The sequence below is a fragment of the Hylobates moloch genome, unplaced genomic scaffold (assembly GCF_009828535.3).
Source record: "Hylobates moloch isolate HMO894 unplaced genomic scaffold, HMol_V3 SCAFFOLD_6, whole genome shotgun sequence".
In the NCBI taxonomy this organism is placed as follows: domain Eukaryota; kingdom Metazoa; phylum Chordata; class Mammalia; order Primates; family Hylobatidae; genus Hylobates; species Hylobates moloch.
This window is the reverse complement of record NW_026652281.1, coordinates 130725768-130746694: the sequence shown is the minus strand read 5'-3', so window position 1 is coordinate 130746694 and position 20927 is coordinate 130725768. Positions and strand designations below refer to the sequence as shown.

Below are 20927 nucleotides of genomic sequence, written 5' to 3'. Positions count from 1 at the left end.
CACTCTCAGTCCTGCTGATTGGAATGGGTCTGACCACTCTGGCTACATGGGGAAGCAGGTGACCCAGGTCCCAGTCAATCCATGTACCCCACTACCCTAGCCAGAATCATACATTCAGTGATGACATAGGACTCAAATGGGTTTAGTGAGAATTAGTCCTGAGAGATGTAGAGGATGACCCCTTATGTCATAATTTGGGCAACTGTAAATTCAGGGCTTACCCTGGATTTCCTTGGAATCTGTGTCAATACATCCCTCTGTATTGATACAGAGGAATCCAAGAACATGAGCCAATGTTTCAGTTTGCCTAAGTCAGTTTGAATTGGGTTTCTTTTTCCTGCAACCAAGATAGTCCTGAGTAAAGGCAAATTTAACTCAATAGATATGTATTGAACACTTACTATGTGCAATCTGCAGGCTGAAAGTTGTAGGTAGACTATGGTCCCCACCCTCAGGAAATTACAAATTAGTAGGAGACATTGAAACACACAAACAATTTTCCAATCTACAAGATGGAAGGGGTATGTGTTATCCAAGATATACAGAGTACTACCAGAGACCAGGGAGGGATTCATTCTGGCTGCGGAGATAAGGGACTGCATCTTGGAAGAGGTGGCATATAAAGTTGGCATTGGGGTATGATTTTGACAGGTTGCTCTGGCATGGAACAGCATTCCAGGAGGAGGGAACCATGGGAATAATAGCCTGTGATGAAAAGGTAAAGTAGTATTGCAGTCATTTTCTTCTTCAGGAAGAAGTCTAAGAAATACATACATAATACAGTTTTTAAATTTCAAATCCAGCATGCAGATAAACACAAAAAGGTTGCAAGAAATATTCATCCTTAGGCACCCAGCACATGGAATCACCAACCATGCCTTGCTCTCCTGTCTTTCCTACCTCTCTCCAATGGCAGAAGCACTGGCATCTACTCAACAGAAATCCACTGTTCCTGTTGGCCTGAGATCAAGAGATCCTGGAAACCTAAGAGGATTTCCATGGACAGATGCCATAGCATTCATTTCTGAGATGAGAGACATGCCTATGCAGGTCTGTTCAAAGCAAATTGCTTTCTCTTATGCTGTACAACAGCCCAGATGTGAAGCTGGTGACAGATGCTGTGCAGATCAGGGCGCTGCCCACCCACCAGCTGGCTGTTGCTTAGAGATTTCCTCTGGTTACTTTCATTGTCTGGGATTATTGAGAAGGTGCTTTAAGTGGAATAGAAAGCCTGGCTTCAGGATGAATTAAGTTCTCACGTGTAGAAAGAAACTTTCCATTAATCAACGTGAAGTCAGGTGTAAATTTCATAGTAATTCTGTTTTTTCCCCTCATACTCACTGCATAAATCTTGGTAATTTCTAGAAATACAAGACAGTACAGGGGAGAAGGTATTTACTTTTCTGTTTGTAAACCAACAGAAAAAGAATGGGGGAGAAAAGTAATGGAAATGACTTGGAGGGATTGACCACAAGTTATCCAGAAGGGAGGTGGATGAAGACCAGCTTTGAAAGGGGTAAATGATATTGCATGGATTTGTTGGATGCTTCCTAATGTGATTTAATAAGAGACCGTAGACTGGAAATCATTGATCCATATTGCCTTTTTTTTGGGGACAGGGTCTTGCCCTGTTGCCCAGGCTGGAGTGCAGTGGTGTGATCTTGGCTCTGCAACCACTGTCTCCTGGGTTTAAGCAATGCTCATGCCTCAGCCTCCTGAGTAACTGGGATTACAGGGATGTGCCACAATGCCCAGCTAATTTTTGTATTTTTAGTAGAGGTTTCGCTATGTTGGCCAAGCTGGTCTCAAACTCCTGGCCTCAAGTGATCTGCCTGCCTTAGCCTCCCAAAGTGCTGGGATTACAGGTGTGAGCCACCGTACCCGGCCTGTTCCATATTGTCCTAAAGCTTAGTTCATTTTGTAGTTCAAAAATTTGTTCAATAGAACATTATTTCTGGAAGGATGGTTAATAACATGAAAATAACATAAAAATAAACATGTTTGGGGCAGAACTTCCCAGAACCTTTAGATGACCACAATGCACTGATAATTTCCAAGAGGGGTAAGTAGAATGTGGCACTTCCAAAACTATTTGGCCATGGGTCATTCATCTTCCTAAGCATCAAGAGGTACCCGTATATGTAGGATACACACATACTGGGAGATGCTAAGTTCAACTACTTCATTTTACAGATAAGAAACTCATATCTAGAGAGGGAAGGTGGTTTGTGAAAAGCAGTAGTATTTTAACTTGGTTAATATCGACTGAGAGGCCTCAGAAGTTGATTTCCACCACCAATAACTGAGGTTCTCACTGGAGCTTCACTGGGTAGTGGAGGGCACAGTGGATCTCAGACCCGGCTGCTCTTCTCTGCAACTGGCTGATTGTGTAGCCTCAAATGAAACAGTTGTCTTTTTGGATGTCAATTTCCTCATTTTAAAAACAGGCATAATAATTCTTGTTTTACCAATTTCACAGGCTTGTTTTGTGAGGGTCAAGATAATTCAAAATACATGAGAGTACTGTGAAGTGTGAGCACTCAAAATTATTTTCTTAAACTGATATCTTAGGACAATGGCTCTCAAACTTGAGTGTGCAGCAGAATCACCAGGAGGGCTCTTAAGGACACACACGCCAGAGTTTCTAGATTCAGTGGGCCTGGGGTGAGATGTGAGAATCTGCATTTCTAATAGGTTCCCAGGTGATGCTAATGCTATTGGTCCAGAGACCACACCTCTAGAATCACTGACCTAGCAGATCCCAAAACAAAATATGTGATGTCTAGAAACTATCCTGGGAAAACAGCATATAGTTTTCATGTGGTAGAAAAAAGCATAAAGTGAATAAAACTATCAGAAATGGAGATCTGCTCTGAGCCAGGCCCTGCATAAATGAATATTCCCCATCACAGCCTGTGGTAAAGAATTCACATTCCTTGTTTCACAGGGGTGGCCCCGGAGAAGTCATGTGGCCAGCAAGTTGGCAGAGTTGGAACTCAAATCCAGGTGTCTGTCTGCAAAGCTCTCTCTCTTTCTGCTTCACCAAGACAAAGGAAAGACAGGAAAGACAGCTGTGAAGGAGGCACCAAGATATACCATGTGAGGAGCAGAAAATTCATTTGCAGCATATGGCATCTGCAAATGCAGACATTTGCTGTTCTCTCAGTTAATATTGGTTTTACCGCCTAGCATTTGGATGGTGGGATTTCTACAGAGGCAGTATGTCCCAGTGTGGAGTACAAAAGCCAGAGCTGCATGTTCTGACTCTGCTTTCACTAGCTGTGTTTCCTTTGCCAAATTATCTAACCTAGAGGACCTCAGTGTCCTCATCTATAAAATGTAAACAGTAATCTTACCCACCTCATGGAGTCGATATGCAGAGTAAATGAAAGAATGTGAGTAAAGTATTCAACATAGCACCTGGCACACGCTACACGATGAAATGTGACTACTATCATTGTTGATGGAAAAAGAGGGAGCAAAAGGAAGATAAGAGAGACCCTGATTGACTTAGTTATTTAGAAAGCCACAGAAAGAATAAATTTGGAAGCCTCCGAATGAATTTTTCTTGATCTCTGGTGGTTGGTGGTTGAGAGATGCTTCTCCAAATCACTTGGTTCTTCCCCAAGGGAACAGAAAAGGAAAGCCAAACTAAAAAGGCTGAGCATCCAACTGGGGCCATCACAGAGTCTTCAGAACACTGTTTTTTTGTTGTTGTTGTTGTTTTGTTTTTTATTTTTGAGACGGAGTCTCGCTTTGTCGCCCAGGCTGGAGTACAGTGGTGCGATCTTGGCTCATTGCAAGCTCTGCCTCCCAGGTTCACGCCATTCTCCTGCTTCAGCCTCCAGAGTAGCTAGGACTACAGGCGCCCACTACCACGCCCGGCTAATTTTTTGTATTTTTAGTAGAGATGGGGTTTCGCTGGGTTAGCCAGGATGGTCTCGATCTCCTGACCTTGTGATCCACCCACCTCAGCCTCCCAAAGTGCTGGGATTACAGGCATGAGCCATTGCACCCGGTCAGAACTGTTTTTCCTGGGGAGAGGAACAGTCCTGATAAGGGGGAAGCTACTGGGGCAGGGCTGGCTGCTGAGGTACCCATAGGTAACTCCAGCTGGCATGAGCCCTGCTATGCCAGTGACTCACCACCAGCTGTGTTGGCTACTGGGGGTGATCCTGGCATTGTTCTGCCCACACTGCAGACTTTTAACCAAGCAAACCATATTACATGAGGTGAAGGTGAAGATAAATGCTAGAGAAGGTGAAAAGTGCATAGCAGTTGCCATGGGGATGACCTTAAGAGCTTGATGGGAGTTCCCATGGAAACCAGCCTCCAGATGCAGCACGTACCATCCAGGTCTCTACCTTTTGTCCATGGAGCTTCCCAAAGTGAGAGGTGGTAAAGGGAATAAGAAAGGGGAGAAGCACATCCCATTCCCCAACTCAATAACCACCTTCACATGTCATCTCAAAAGCCACCTCCCTGAGGAAGATTTCCTTTATTCCATCTTTTTCTTCTTTGAATTCCTTTTGTATGTCTCTCAGGGCCACCATGGCTCCTCTTGCTCTGATATGAAACAAGAAGATTTATCATCTTCCTCAGTGGCTGCTTGTCCTTATGAGCACTTAACATTGATCTGGGGCTTGGCATGTGTTTTAGTTTCTGTGAGTGAAGCCGTGGTGGTCCCTTCCCTGCACAAGGCAGCTGGAGGCTTCTTCCATTGCCTTTTGTTGTCTCTCTGCTCAAATACCTTAGTGATCTCCCAATGCCCACTGAATCATCCACACTCTTCCTCTTGTTATTTTTTACTCATATGTATCCCTGACTACTCTTCAACCCAAGTCCTCAACAAAAACCATGTGTTTTCTCATTCTCCTCTCACACCTTACTTATTTCCACGACCATCCTATTGTTTATACTTTAAAAATTCCTGGGCTGCTTTTCTCTCTTCTGTTTTTCATTATTATTTTTGAGACAGAGTTTTGCTCTTGTCTCCCAGGCTGGAGTGCAATGGCATGGTCTTGGCTCACTGCAACCTCTGTCTCCTGGGTTCAAGTGATTCTCCTACCTCAGCCTCCCAAGTAGCTGGGATTACAGGTGCCCGCCACCATGCACAGCTAATTTTTGTATTTTTAGTAGAGATGAGGTTTCACCATGTTGGCTAGGCTAGTCTCAAATTCCTGACCTCAGGTGATGGGCCTGCCTCAGCCTCCCAAAATCCTGGGATTATAGGCGTGAGCCACCATGCCTGTCCTCTCTGTCTGCTTAAATATGGTCATTTTTCAAGTTTCACATCCCCACTGAGGGCTAGACAAACTCTAGTTAGCCCTTAGCTGAGCCATACAATATAGACTCCTTATTCTATGCTACCTTTTACTGTTTTCTCACATTGTCTTTTCTACCCCATAAAATGTTAAAAGATGGGGTCTTTTCTACCTCATAAAGTATTAAGCAAAAGATCAAATCTTTCGCTTCTCAATAATTCCCTAAATGCTTAAAACAATGTGGGGCATTCAGCAGCTTTTCAAAACTGCTATAATTTATTGAAGATTTTATAGCAATTGTGCATGGAGTTATTTCAAGTGTGATGAGCATTATAAACATAGAATAGACCTACCCCTGTTACACAGGTAACCATTATACAAGGCAGGGTAAGCCATGAAAAAAAACCAGCAACTAAATTCTATAGGGGAAGGCGAGAACAATTAAAAGGCACATTCATACCTATTATGAGAAGAAACACACACTGAAAAAAGTATTATTTGATACAGGTTTTGAAGGAGTAGGATCTTAGGGGTAGAGAATGGAAGGGAGCACTCTAGGGAACAGAGTAATTGAGGGGCGTTTGACTGAATTGGAAACTTCATGAGAGAGCATGAAACTAGAGAGGCAAGTGACTAGAAAGTTAGGTTGGCTCCAGATGCATTTAATATCAGAGAAGAAACTGATACTGAGAGAGCCACAAGTGACTTTTTGTAGACAACTCAGCAGTCTGCCTCAAGAAAATTGATCTTGGAGCTATGCTGTCACCTGTGTTGGACAACAATCAACTGACGTCACAAGACTTTGAGTGGGATTGAGGGAGCTGGGACCAGTAACCTGAACAAAGAGTGTCTTAAGAAATTGGATTTTGGATGACTCATCTATTCAGCAGCAACAACACTCAGTTACAGGGTTTCATAGACATCTGTGGGCAGGGCCACCGAACCACCAAATGATTTCCTGTCAAACCCTCTGCCTCCGCCCTCTAATTTCCCGCCCTGCAGTGAACTTACTCCATAGACCAGCTCTCCCACCATGCCATTCCAGGCCTTCGTGTCAGGGTCTCGGGCTCCATATTTTCCATCACTGACAATCTCCAGACGGTAGGAGTAGCCCACGTGCTTGGCAATCTCTGCCGCCAGCTCTACACAGTAGCCCTCGTAACGGTCATTGCCCTCAAACTGATTGGCGTTCTTCTTGAGCATCACATAAGGATCTTCCTGGAAGAGAAATGGGGAGATAGGAGAATGTGGGTTATGGGTTCACCCATGGGTAGGGAGGACTTTGGCATAGCATAATATCACATTTGGTTAACACTGGGGAAGGCTCTCTAGCCCCTCAATCCACTTCCTAAATGTCTTCACTCCCTACCTTATTACAAGCTTCTTGGGTTAAGGAAGCAAACTTTGTTAAAATAAGAATGTTTCATCACTGAGATAGGGCATACAGCTTTTCAAATTATGTTCCAGGATATTTTGTATTTTTTTGGAAATACCTCTGGGGTCATCTTGAAGGAGAAATAGACCCTAAACAGGCTCCAGGTTTCTCATGATCAGTCACTGAAAATTACAGCATCTTCACTTACAGCTACTTTATGTATTGGACTTTCTTTGAAAATAGCTTCTACTGAGGGAGGATGGATGAAAACCAGCACAATTTAGTGTCAGTCTCATGTTTTAAATATGAGAAAGCTGGCTCAAGAGAAAGTAAGTAACTTACCCAAGGGTACAAAGGATGAGACAGTGAAACTAAGAGATACAGAATGAAAACTCAGAGCCTCTCATTTTCAGGGCATTCCCTTTTTGACTTGCTGCTTTTATCTATTACACAGTTTTGGCAAGAAGAAAGGGCAGCTTTCAGTCCTGGTGGAAAACTCTTGTGCTGGCCTAGCTTGAATCCCAAGTAACCTTGATGAAAGACTGAGTACTCACTAGGATTGTTGTGACGATGTATGTTCTGTTCTGAACACTTGAATTATCGCCCCCAGCTTGGGCATCGGTGGCTGCAGGGACAAACTTATCATCTTCATTCCAGTAACCTATCTGTTAATGAGAAGAGAGTGGAGGTGTCAGGTAGGCCAGCCTCCTTTGAACTGGCCTACTGTGGGTCACCCAGTCAATACCAGAGACAGGAAATTAAGGAGCTCATGAAGAATTGGACACACCGAGCTCTAAAATATTGGTAAACAGAAACAATAAGAAGCACAGTGCTTTTCAGGTGCCCCCAATTTTGCTCCCAGGGAAAATCCCCACAATAATTGTTTCAGTTTGGAAATTGCCACCTCCGAGAGATAAGGGCTTAACTGTTTACACAGCCAGTCTGCTTTGTACAATGCAAGCCAGGACCATGGGATTTAATTCCCTGCAGTTGTTCACAGGGCCAAACCCCTCTTTCCCCCATGTCTACTAACCCTGCCCTTCAGTGAACTCATTCTGAACTATAGTTGGAATCATATGATTTAAATATTACATTCTTTTACTTTATTTTTAAGTTAACTATATTTTTCCATCTAGATTTAACTTCCTATCATGGTTGTTTATCCTTTATTTTTTAAAATTTCTTCTGTCTCCAAGTATAAACTATTACAATACTGAATATATAGGAGTGCCTAAAAATTATGGTTGACAATATTAATTTTTCAAATTTGAGTAGGTTATTTATACTAATTCATTTTCCAAGGTCTTTCAAGAAATATTAATTGAATTGCTATTGTGCTCAAGGCTCTGAGCTAAAACATTAGTGTTGCTTGTTGTCAGGACGGGTTGATGAGACGCAAAGAAGTCTGAGAGATAGGCCTCACTCTGAGAACGCCTCTGGTCTACCATGGGAAGACATGACATGGCCGCAGAAGTGACAAGTGAGTGGGCCTAAGGAGTTCGGAGAAGCAAAAGCCAAGTGTGGGATCTTACTCAGGGCAAAATGCAACAGGAGGAATCAGGGCTTGTGATCATGAGAGATGAATGGTCTGGACCAAAACCTTTCAGGTTAGGGAGAATATGAGCCAAGATATGAAGACAGGAATCTGCCTAGATGTTTAAGTTCTGTGGGTCCTGGGTGGAAGATAGAGTTAGCCCAAAAGGGCAGTAGGTATCTGGGAATAGGTAGCAGATGGCTTTGAAGGCCAGGCTAAGCAGTGTAGACTACACCTCAAGGCAACAGGGGATCATTGAAGGTTTGGAAACAGCAGAATGACTTGACTAATACACACACACACACACACACACACACACTCTTAAAGCTATACCTCCTATACTTATCTCTCTTTATCTCTGTCTCTAATCTCTGTTTGCTTTAGACAATTGTGTTTTGTTTTGTGATCATTCTGCTGGCTCTAGATACAAAGGAAAAAGGAAAGAGAACTAAAAGTGCATATGCAGAGGGATGAACAGGTCTATCAACAGCCAGAACTCAGCGTAGGCTCGCAAAAACTGAGGCACTTGCCAAATGTCAGCTGAAATGTCACCTTCACCTTCATGTCTTTCCCAGCTCCTTCAGTTGGAAATAGTTTTTCCTGTAATCTCGCAGCCATTAACAACAATAATTGCCAGCACTGATGATGCTCTTGCTATGTCAGAGGCTAAGTGTTCAACAGTTTTCATGCCATTTCGTCTGGCTTGTGGGAGTGTGTTAATTTGCCCGAGGTGAAGTAGCTGCAAAGTGGTTGAGCTTGTCCTGGAACCCTGACAATCTCTCTCCAGAGGCTGCATTTAGCCACTATGCTGTTCTTCCTAAGAAGGGATTGGGCTCTGGACTTGAAATCATATTAGTTATCATTTACTGAATGCTTGCATTTCAGGGACTTTTTAAAGTGCTTTTTATGTTTTAACTCCTTTCATCCTCACAAAACCCGCCAAGTGGGTAGTTAAGTATCCTTTCAATTTTAAGTATGCAGAAAGTGAGATGTGGAAAGTGAAGTAACTTTCCCAAGGCCACAGGGTAGCCGTGGAGCCAGGATCTGAGCCAGGGAGACCAACTCCAGGGCCGTGCCCCCGCATGCCAGACAACCCTGAGTGCCTTGTGTACGTTCCCATTAGAACACTAGGTCTAGCTGTTTGTTTGTCTGTCCCCATCTCTCCTTGGTGCTATGAGTTTCTCATGGACAAGACTGAAATAAACATACTTGTTCCAAAGTTCCTGTCTTAGTCCAGCACATCTTTTCCCAGAGAAGCAGCTCAGGAAATGTTTGTGGAGACAATGAATGCATCCAGGCAGCAGTGACCCAGCATGGACATGGTGCACCCTATTGATGCTGAGACAGCTCGGAGGTCTGACGGGGAGCATGTCTCTCAGGATACTGCATGGAGGCTTACCCTCAGTGCAGGCATGTGTATCATGTTCCCTGTGAGGGATGCTGTTAGTCAAGGTGGAAGGAGACATTGCTTTCTAATGACAGAAGAACCAGAAACTCATGTTTCTAGAATGCCAGAACTGGAAGGGGACTGGAGAATCACATTTTGTCCAACTTGTTCCTTTTTCACAAGGAGAAGCAGAGGCTCAGAGACCACAGGATTTGCTCAAGACAGTGTGGTCTCGGTTCCCTCGCTTTTGCAAGGACTGTGTTCTAGGGAACCCTAAGAGACTTGTGGGGCCCTTCACTGCTCATGGAAGGTGGTGAGGGGCAGTGAAGAGGAGAGAGCTCTGGCTTCCTCACCCTTGCTTCAATGGTCAGCTCTGCTTTTTATCTATTTCATCTGTTGGGATTTCCCTCAAGAGTTGCCTTTTACAAAGAGCCTTCTAGCTGAAAAACAGATATTTAAAAGCACTCTGGTAGTATATTATGATGTAAAGTTTTCTGCTTTGGTATTGTTTTGTTTTTTAAATCTCCACAGTACTTTTATAACATCTTTACACTATGCAAACAGTGCAGGCAGGCTTAGGATTATTTTCTGTGCTTTACAGATAGGAAAACTTAGGCTTAGGGAGATTAAATGATCTAACAAAATAATAGGTTACACAGTAGATTAGTGGCAGGACATAGAACCCAGGTCTTGTGGACCTCAAAAGTAAGATTATTTAATAAAATCAATACAAACCTGGGAAAATATCTGTCAAATATGATTTATCCCCTCATAGATGGTGCTAAGGTTTTTTTTTTCTTTTCCCTTTCTCCTCCTTCTTGTTCATTTTCTTCCCTCTCATCCATCCTTTCTCCCTTCCTTCCTCCTATTCTTCCTCCTTTCCTTCCTCTCTTTCTTCTTCACAATTAGTCCACAGGTTTAAATATTCCTACTCAAACTGCACAACCATCAGTAGAAAGGAAGTTGCCTCCTTTGACATGCAACCAATTCCTCTAAAAGCTACCGAGTATTAAGATGTATTATTTTAAAAAAGAGGGAGCCCAGTGGTTAAGATATTGGTCTCTGGCCTCAGGCCAGACCTGGTTTAAAAGCTAGGCTTTCCTAATTACCAACTATCAGCTTGAACAAGTTACCTGACCTCTGTGGTCCTCAGTCCCTGATCAGTAGAGTGGATATAACAATAGTACCTGCCTCATGGGCTGCTATGAGAACTACATTAGTTAATGCATGTGAAACAATTAGCATAGTGCACCGTTCATATTGCCAGTAAGTTAAAAAATGATATTCATTAGGGTAGTGCCTAGTTGAAGGTTAACAGGTTTCTATACTACAAGACATTTCTGTTTTCAATTTGCTATTGAACATTATCTGCAAAAGAAGCACGTATTATAGAGCATTTTGAAATTCACTTGACAATATAACCCTTCTTTACATATAGAATGTTTGGGGTAAGTGGTTTAAAAATTATAAAACACTGCTGTAAAATCCCAAGGTTTTCATACAAGATGGGGAAAAAAAGCAAGATGAATCTGTGTAAGCCAGATGTATATGGCTTAGAAAGATACTTTAATTTTTAAGGATAGTGGTCCTTCAAAGCTAGCACTACTTATTAATTTTAGCACTACTGTTAAATTGGGATCTCTAAAAAATATTGTATAGCTTGGCTTATATGCTAGGTACTTTCATATCAAAAGCTAGTAGAATAGTTAGAAGTTGTAAACAAAACTATTTTATTTCTAACTCATTTGTAGGGAGATAAAACATAATATTGTCAGGGTCAGTGGGCTGAGTGATACTCAGCTTCATGCCTATGCCTCATGTAAGCTAGTAGACTGAGAAATCTGGTTCTACAGTTTGACGAAAAGAAAGCTGGCAAAGATTTTTGAAGAGACGTTGCACTTTAGAGATAAGAGCAAATTTTCCTTTCTTTGGGAAATGGTTGGATTATTATACAGCACTTTGATTCTCTACTGAGGATATGCAGGAACTTCGATTCTATCTAAAAGTAAATCAGAGTTAGTAGTTGGTAAAGATTGGGACCCACCAGTCAGGAGAGGATTTAAACAATTCTGACAATGAGAGGTCTTCTCCTGGGGCCAGTTATAATTTTTGATCTCCTTGTTTTCCATTTACCTCTAAAGATTCTGTGAATGTAGAAAATGAACCTAGATGATAGATCAGATTTTTTAAGTGGATAAAGTATTAAAAAGAGATGATCATAGAACTGAAAATTCAATTGATCTACATTGCACAGTCATCAAATCAAATTCAGAAACTGGTATCTCCAGGCTGCCTCTGAGACCACAGCCCCTTACCTCAAAAAATAAGATCCTTTAGAATCAATTTTAAAAGACTAGGTTGTCTATTGTGGCCAAGATAATTAGCTGACTCCCAAGCATTCTTACTTTCCTTCCATGGTGTAGAGATGTTGGTGGAGAGTGGCTACCTAGTGCGCAATGACATTTCCCAGCTTGTTTTACCTCTGGTTGAGCCAAGTAACTGGGTTCTGGCCAACAGAATACAACAGAAGTGATGTGCATCTCTTCTAGGCTGATGCCCCAAAAATCTCCAGCAGAGTTGCCATTTTCTTTCATTCCTATCTGTTAGCTGGATGTTGAAATCCAGAAAGACCCAAGTAGACAGTGGAGGGTCCATGAGCCTGAGTCTTAGCCAGAACCCTCAGCCAAAAAAGTGGTCACTGAGTGAACAACAACAACAACAACAAAAAAGCTTCTTTTGCATTAAACAGCTGAGATTTCAGAGTTTATCTGTTACAGCACCTAGGATTATCTAAATTAACACACTTAAAAGATTTGAAGTTAATAAGTTTATGTGTAACTTTATCTGAGTTCTGCTTGAGGTGTTATTTTATTAAATTTGCAGCATTTTTTTCCCTTACTTATTGGCAGATCTTTTGAAATATGGGCTAGCATAGTGTGCTCTCTGATTGCCGAGAAACATTTGATAAACTTCCCAGTCATGTAATAAACAACCTTTTATTTCTCCGTGCTTACTCTGTTTCAGTATATTCTAGGCACTGTGAATATAATAAAAATACAAATATGGTCCTTGCTTTTAGAGAGCTGGCATTTTAGAACATTTAGGAGGTAGAGAAGTATGAAGAAAATACATATCCAGACCAGGGGTTGACAAACTTTATCCTAAAGGGCCAGAGGGTAGATATCTTTGGCTTTGTGGATCATATAGTCTGTGTTGCCGCTACTTATCTCTGTTGTTGTCATGCAGAGGCAGATATAGATAATATATAAACAAATGAGCATAGCTATGTTCCAGAAAAACTTTATGGACACTGAAATTTTAATCTCTCATAATTTTCACATGTCACAAAATGGTCTTTTGATTTATTACAACCATTTAAAAATGTACATGTAACCATTAGCTCATGGGCTGTACAAAAATAGGTGGTGGGATGAATTTGGCCAGTAGGCAGAAGTTTGCCAACCAATCTAGATCAATCAACCAACAAAAATATATCAGAAGGAATAAGCACCATGAAAAGTACAAATAAAAAGGAAATTGTGACTGTGAGCTGGGTGAGTGGGAGTGACTTTAAAAATGCTTGGTCAAGGATGTCCTTTCCAAGGTGGCTTCACTTGGACTGAGACCTGAATGACAAGGAGGCACACAGCACATGAAACTCTAGTCATAGAAAATGCCAGGTAAAGGAATAGCCTATGCAAGTGACTTGAGCAAAGGGCGAGGTTGTGCTCAAGGAATGCAAAGATGCCAGTGTAACTGCAGAGAAATGAGCTAGAGAAAGAGGGGTGAGAGCTGCTGTCACAGGGAAGCAGCATTGAGGGCTCTGGGGGCCACATTGTATATTTACTGGCAACAGGAAGGTGGTAAAAGTTTTAAGGAAAGGAGCCATATAACCTGATATATATTTGAAAACCATTGTCGTAGCTCTTGTGGTGGAAAAGTAGCCTTGTAGAGGGGCAAGATCATAGCAGGACTCGTGACTAATAAGGAGGCTACTGTGTGGTGTGTGGAAGATGGCCTGGGCTCTGTGCTCAGCAGTAGAAATGGAGAGAGGTGGTGAGGTTGAGGCTATATCTGAGATGCTATATCTACATCTGATGCTATAACATGATTCAGTATGGTCAAAATTGGGTAACAAGGATTTAAAGCAAAACTTCCAAACAGCATATGGAATGGGAAGCTATAAATTCTTTGGGACTTTAGAAGATTACTTTTGATATCAGCAGGACTTTGTGTCCCTTTAGTCTTGTTTCCTGCCCAGTCTTTTCATTCCAGCTACACACAGGGTCAGTAGTGGGGATAATAAACTTGGGGCAGGGCAGGGCCACTCAAATCAAATTGAAATGAGAAGTAGGTGCCTCTACCCAGTCTAAAAATTGCTATAGGAACAATGGTGATGGGAAAAGATGGTTAAATCAACAATACTCGTTCTTCGATGAAAAATGTAAGATAATTTTCCCTAAACTTCTCCGTTGGGTGGGCATTTATCAGAATGTGTGATTCTACCAGACTTTGAGAAGATATTTTATTCAGATAGAGACCCTAAATCAGTACCCCATAGTGAAGTGGTATCCCTGAATGGGATTTCCTAAGGATCCCATTTTAGTAGAGCAAGTACCCATCCTGGTATCTGAAGCCCCTAAACTTTATGATGAATGGATGCTTGGAACACACACATTTCAGTGGGATGTCAAATTGTATCCAGGTACCTAGAGGGTGTACTGGCACATGGGTGAACAGGAAATAGTCCTGATGATCAGAAGAGTTTCTCTGAGGCTCCAAATCTGGAAGAAACAGCTCCTTTTTATTATACACAATCAGGTAAAGCCATGTAATGCTCACTGAAACCAGTACAACTAGGTCACCCTTGAAAATCAGAGAAATTACTTTGTTAGGAGGCTGATTGAGTAAAAAGCCTGAAGCCACAGATGTGAGGAATTGATTTTCTGAAAGGCAGATCCCCCATAAACAAAGGATGTTTAAGCCCACATTCTAAGAAAGGATTTGGCCATTGGAAGGTAAGTTTAAAAACAGCCCCAGGACCTGAAAACTAAAGCACAACCATTTGCTCATGGATTTTAAGGTACTCTGTTATTTCTCTTTGCTGATTTATCCATTCTACAGGCTTACACAGCCTGACTTGCCCAAATGCAATGCTGATATAAAATCCCTGTGGCCTATAGAAGGGAGTTTAAAAGTACAAACAAGCAAACAAATGTGGGCTGAATGTCCACTACGTGCCAGGCACTACTTTTCTGAATCCCTTACTACAAGCAGTGGGGTAACAGGCATTGTCTTATTCAATCCTGACAGTGATCCTGGGAGGCAAAGAGTATTACCACCCTTTTAGAGGTGATGTAATGACTTGCAGGGAGGCTAAATAATGTGTTCAAGTTCATGTGCCTAGTAAAGACTAAAGCAGAGACTTAAAATCCTGGTCTGTCTGCCTCTAAAGCCCAAGCTCTTAGCCACCCTGTCAGTGTTTCTTTTTTTGTAAATTTTATATTATATTATATTATATTATATTATATTATATTATATTATATTATATTATATTATATTATATTTATTATATTATATTATATTATATTTCTTTTACTTCCATCTTCTTTCCTTAGTAGTTGCCAGTGATTCTTATCAAACCCTTTAGCGCACCAACCAGAAAATCTGCGGGTTGGAGAGGAGGATTCAAGAAGGTGCAGATTCCTAGGCTTCGTCTCTGTTCTCCAGAAGCAGAGTACCCAGGGGCTGGGACCCAGGAATCTGCATTTTAAATAAGGCCTCCCAGTAATTCTTCTATTTGCTGAGGCTTGAGAACCATTAATCTTGCTATAGTGCCTCCAGTTCTGAGAAGTTTTTGATGAAGAGCAAGTCTTGAAGAGATAAAAAGTCTCCCAACAGTCTCTGGGCAATAGTTAGGGTCAACTCAAAGGGCTGGGGCCTCTGGTTCTGGGAGTAACAACTGGGGAATTTCATACCAAAGGACAGTTTATCAATTGATGAAGGCCCCAGTGGAAACTCTACTTTCACAGAGGAAGCAGAAGTCCAGCCAGGAGAGGAACAATGTGAGTAGGGAGAGGATGGTAAAAATGCAGCAGATGGCACTGACATCCAAGGTGTCAGAGCTGAGAGGAATTAAAGTTTGCACAGCCCAATGTCTCTAATTTATTTTAGAGACCCAGAGAGACTATGAGACATGCTGAAGGCCTCACAGCTGGATGATGGCAGAAATGGAGTAGAAGTCTCTGGCTTCTATTCTTACTTGTTGTACCTTCAGTATATCCCCAATATATCTAGTGACCACTAATGTGTAGAAAATAATCTGGCTATATTTTAAGCTAATCCACTACTCCAGAGTTGGGGAAAACAGTTCAACATCCATATTTTAATTATGGCAAACACACAACTACTCATATACAATGTAGAAATGCCAATTTGTTCTATCCAGGAAATAGCAATATTCTTTTTTGCCTGAGGGCAAAAGGCCATTCTGAGGATTCTGAGGAAAAGCCCAGGTCTACAGTCAACAATTTTCTATCTAGGAGCAATAGGCTTGCCTGCTTCGGCCTTACACAAAAATGCTACATCTATGTTTTCATTTTCAAGGCAGGGGGTGATACCATCAGTTCTCAGAATCTGAAAGAAAGGGGCTGGGGACAGTGGCTCATGCCTGTAATCCCAGCACTTTGGGAGGCCGAGGTGGGAGGATCACTTGAGCCCAGGAGTTTGAGGTTATAGTGAGCTATATGATCGTACCACTGCACTCCAGCCTGGGCAACAGAGTGAGACCCTGCCTCAAAAAACAAAGAAAGAAAAAAAAAGCCTGGGCGCAGTGGCTCACGCCTGTAATCCCAGCACTTTGGGAGGCCGAGGTGAATGGATCACACGGTCAGGAGTTTGAGACCAGTCTGGCCAATGTGGTGAGAAACCCCGTGTCTACCCAAAATACAAAAGTTAGCCAAGTGTGGTGATGGGCACCTATAATCCCAACCACTTGGGAGGCTGAGGCAGGAGAATCGCTTGAATCCGGGAGGTGGAGGTTGCAGAGAGCCAAGACCATGCCATTGCACTCCAGTCTGAGCAACAGAGCAAGACTCTGTCTCCAAAAAAAAAAGAATCTGAAAGGAAGATGGCCTTGGGGAGATGGTCACATATTTGGTGTCCCTTCCAGAGGCAGTACTCTTAACAGCAGCTGCTAAATGCTTTGAAAGAAATAAACAATAAACAAGCCACCTCAGTGTTTTCCAGATTTCAGCCATTTGCTACCACTTCAACATTTACCATAGCTATTAATAACAACTAACACAGGTAACATTCACTGAACAGCGATCAGGTGCTAATGCAGACATGATCTGTGCCCGTTTTACAGATGTGGAAATTGAAAGTTATAAGAGCGAAGTGACCTAGCAAATGTCTTCTCCAGCAGCAGAAATCAGAAGACCATGGGACAATAAAAATGAACTCAGACTTGGACTATTTCTGGATAAGTGTCATTCTCAAGGGTTTTTGAGCCCAGAAAGAGTGTCTGTGTACAATCAACATGCCAAAAGTTTGCTGAAAAGTGTATACATCCCCAGTGGCTACATTCATAGCCAAATAGGTAGTAGCCAAATACTCTTATTTGGTACCTGCTGTAAGTCAAGGCAGGTTACTGTAGCTGATTCCTGAAGGAGGAGATCTCCCAGTCAGAGGTGGGAGATGGGCTCTGGAAGGCTGTCGTTAGCGAGAAGATGTGATGATAGAAGAAGGGTCAGAGAGAGGTAACATTGCTAGTTTTGAATATGGAGAAAGCTCGGTAACATGGGAGCCAAGGAATATAGGTGGCCTTTAAGAAACTGGAAAAGGCAAAGAAACAAATTTAACTCTGGAGCCTCCAGGAAGAAACATGCCCTTGCCAACACTTTGATTTTAGTCCAGTGAAACTCAAGTCAGACTTCTGACCTACAGAATTGTGAGACGATAAATCCGTGTTGTTTTAAGTCACTGTTTGTGGTAATTTGTTACGGCAGCAATAGACAACTAACATAGCCTTAATGAATGAGATAAGATTGGCTATGAGGTAGAAGATGCGGCTCTAGACACAAGAGCAGAGAAGACAGATTTAAAGGAGGTGAGGACGGAGAGCGTACAAAGAGAACTTCAAAGTAGAACTTTCTGCAGTGATGTAAATGTTCTACATCTGTGCTGCCTGATGTGGTAGCCACTAGCCACATGTGGCTACTGAGCACTTGACATGTAGATAGTGCAACTGAGGAACTGATTTTTAAATTGTAATTGATTTAAAATTCAACCTAAATAGCCACATACAGCTAGTGGCAAGGTTATCTGACAGCACAGGCATAGAGAGCATTAAGTCTGAGAGATTAAGACCCAACTTTCAATGGGCCAGGCCCAGTACTTAGAACTTCTGCACACTCTTAGATCATTTAATCCTCTCAATGACCCTATGAGGTTGGCATGGTTAAGGTGATCCCCACTTACCAGATAAGAGAATTAAGGAACAAAGAGCTCAAATAAATTATCCGGAATCCCAGACTAGTAAGTGGTGAAGCCAGGATTCAGTGTTGAGGATTCCAGAGCCAGCATTCTGATCCATGGCACCCTACCAGCTCTATGCCATGCTGTACAATGCCTCCCAGTCATTATGCTATGCCACCAAAAGGAATTAGCAATGTGATGAAGACCATGAGCAGAGAAGTAGCACCTTCCATGAGGCATAATAAGAAAGGCCAGAGAAGGCTTCCCTGGGGAATGACATTTACTTTGAGTGTGGAAGGCTGAGGAGGGATTGGCAGGCAAGAGGAGGGAGATGGGTGGAGGAAGTCCCAGGCAGAGGAAACATGTATGAAGGCTCAGTGATGAGAAAGAACATGGTGTATTCAGGGAGGTGAAAAACAAACAGAATGACTGGAGTGGAGAGATGAAGGAAGTATCAAGGGTTAAGGTTGAAGAAATCGGCAGAGGCCAGGGCACATAGGTTCTGGTAGAATTCGAAATGTTATTCCAAGGATTTGACTGCTATTCTAAGAATTTTCATATGTAAACATATTATACATTATACATATATGTAAACATATATATTTTCACTCTTACTTTTTTATAAATAATAGAGTGGATATGACCAAGTATTGATTAGGAAAAGATAGTTAACCTCATCAATAATCATCATTCTCAAGTTCTTAGTTTAGAATCCCTCAGGAATAGCAGTGGCATTTTATACACATCAATTACTTTATGTTTTAGAAGTGCTTTCCTCTACCTTGGATTTTCACAAGCATCCTGGGACAAATGTAGAGATTTTTTAATCTCAATTTTGCAGATGAGTGAATGGATTCTCAGAGGAAGAACGAGACTTGCCCAATGTCCCAGCTGGTTAGTGGCAGAGCCAAGTCTAGAATCTGTGTTTTCTGAGTTTCTTCAAAGATCCAGTCCAGAAAAGGTAGACTCACAGGCCCTCAGCTCTGGCCAGAGTCCCTGCTCAGCCTCTCCTCTCTGCAGAATGGAAGTAAAGGGGGACCTTACCTTTCGGATGCCGTCATGTTTCATTTCAATCACGTGGAGCGTGTAGTTGGTCCGGCGTCCTTTCTCATTAAACTGCACGTTTCCTGTCAAACCTTCAAATCGCACCTGGAAAACAAAACCCAGTGGTGGGCAGTGAACTCAGATGTACTTTATGTGTGTTTGCTTTTTCCACTGAAGTAGAAATTCAGAACCCAAGAATGTTCCATGGAACGATGTCTTGGAGTATCCTGAATGCTAAAACTCTTCACTCCCTTGCCACAGGCAACGGATGCAGTAGAGACCTCTTTTCCCTAAATTGGGATTCATCCTGACAATTGTTTTTACCTATTTCTTTAGGCAAATACTAACAATGGGTCAGAGTGCATGCTAATGTGCAATGTCTACACCATCCCTAACCAAACACCTCTCATCACACAACCACTATGACCACTACTGCCCTTCTGAGATACACATCTGAAGATGAAGAAAGTATGGGGGGCCTGCAAAGGAAAGAAAATGGTGCACCATCGCCAATGAGTCAGAAGACCCAGGACAAGAAGCCAGCTTTATGAATGAAGCCTTAAGCTATGCTTGGGGATGGCTTCTTAATTCCTTTAAGAATTTCTTCTTTATTCCTGAGTCCAGGGAATAAAATACTTGGTAATTGAAAGACTTGGATTTAACCCCAGCTTACTCCTTAATAGCCAAGTGCCCTCAGGCAATTTAGCTCTCTAAGCCTTCAGTTTCCAAAAATCTCTGCCCCCCCCCTTTTTTTTAGTCTTAAGTGATAACTGCTAATGTGAAAGTGGTGTGAACACTTCAAAGCACCTAGGGAGAACCCATTGTGTTCAGACAAGAGAACGCAAGGTGTTAAAGAAATCTCAGTTGGCTAAAATAAAATTGTATTGGAACCCTCAAATATGCCACATGAGACTTCTCCACATGGGCCAAATCAAACTTTCATGGCCTTCTATCTTCAAATTCATATCAAAAGTTAAATGGTCACCATGGAGATCCGAGATATTTAAGGTTGAGCTTGCTGCTCTGTAGGTGACCGATAAATGTCATCCAAGACCACTCTCAAACTGAGGCTGAGTCTAGCTGAGTATCATCAGCTCAGGTACAAGCAACCATATTCTCTAATAGTGATCCACCACGTGTCCTCAGATCCCTCTTGCCTAAGGCCAGTGAGGTGAGGTGTCTACCTGTTACAAATACAAATCCACCCCTGTGACCCAGCACTGTTTATTTCCCCCCTTCAAATGGCTTAAAAGGAAGCTTTGCAGAGTTTTATATTTTTTTCTGACAGTGGCTAGCTCCTCTGTTGTTAGAAGGTATAAGAAGAGCTGGGGGTTGTGTGTATTTGAGAGAGAGAGAATGCATGTGTGTGTGCACGTGTGTGTGTTCCTGTTTTGAGGTTGACCCTCTTGTCACCGTCTGGTTTGAAGTCTCAGTGAGGAGGTCACAACAGGCCCAGAGCACTGAGCAAATTTTACAACATGCTCTTTACTTTCTTAGATGAAATCTGGAGAAATCCCCAGCTCCATAAATGTCTGGGCTATCTTTGCTTTTCAGAGAGAAAACAAAGTACAGATTCTACTACAAAGAATAAGAGAAAGGAGAAATTCCAGTCCATCAGCAACTTCGCCTTCTTATCACCTCAGTAATCTCTTGCCAATCTTTAGTGTTCCCTTATTTCCAGTTCAAGATAGTGTTAGTTTGGTGGGTACCACGTAAGTGACTCATTCCAAAAAAACAGACTTGGATAGATGTGCAGATGGTAGACCGGTAGACTCATTTGCCCAAACTGAAAGTGTCATTAATAATCCAAATAGGCATCTACTTTTCAGCCCCAGTCTCAATTTT

General features: G+C 42.1%; 1 protein-coding gene and 1 long non-coding RNA gene across 4 annotated transcripts in view; one reads left to right on the top strand and one right to left on the bottom strand.

The window, feature by feature from the left end:
- GRIA1 (glutamate ionotropic receptor AMPA type subunit 1) overlaps window positions 1-20927 on the bottom strand; it is a 323093-nt gene that overhangs the window by 107336 nt on the left and 194830 nt on the right. For all 3 annotated transcript variants that reach the window (XM_032158439.3, XM_032158438.2, XM_032158437.2), the window contains exons 8-10: window positions 19083-19187; window positions 7194-7304; window positions 6276-6482 (exon numbers count right to left, since the gene is read on the bottom strand). In XM_032158439.3, the coding sequence (XP_032014330.1) occupies window positions 6276-6482; window positions 7194-7304; window positions 19083-19187 (423 nt within the window). The remainder of the gene's footprint in view (window positions 1-6275; window positions 6483-7193; window positions 7305-19082; window positions 19188-20927) is intronic.
- LOC131383673 (uncharacterized) lies at window positions 701-1490 on the top strand. The gene is made up of 3 exons (XR_009213863.1): window positions 701-718; window positions 917-1050; window positions 1422-1490. It is a non-coding gene; the product is annotated as an uncharacterized LOC131383673 (long non-coding RNA).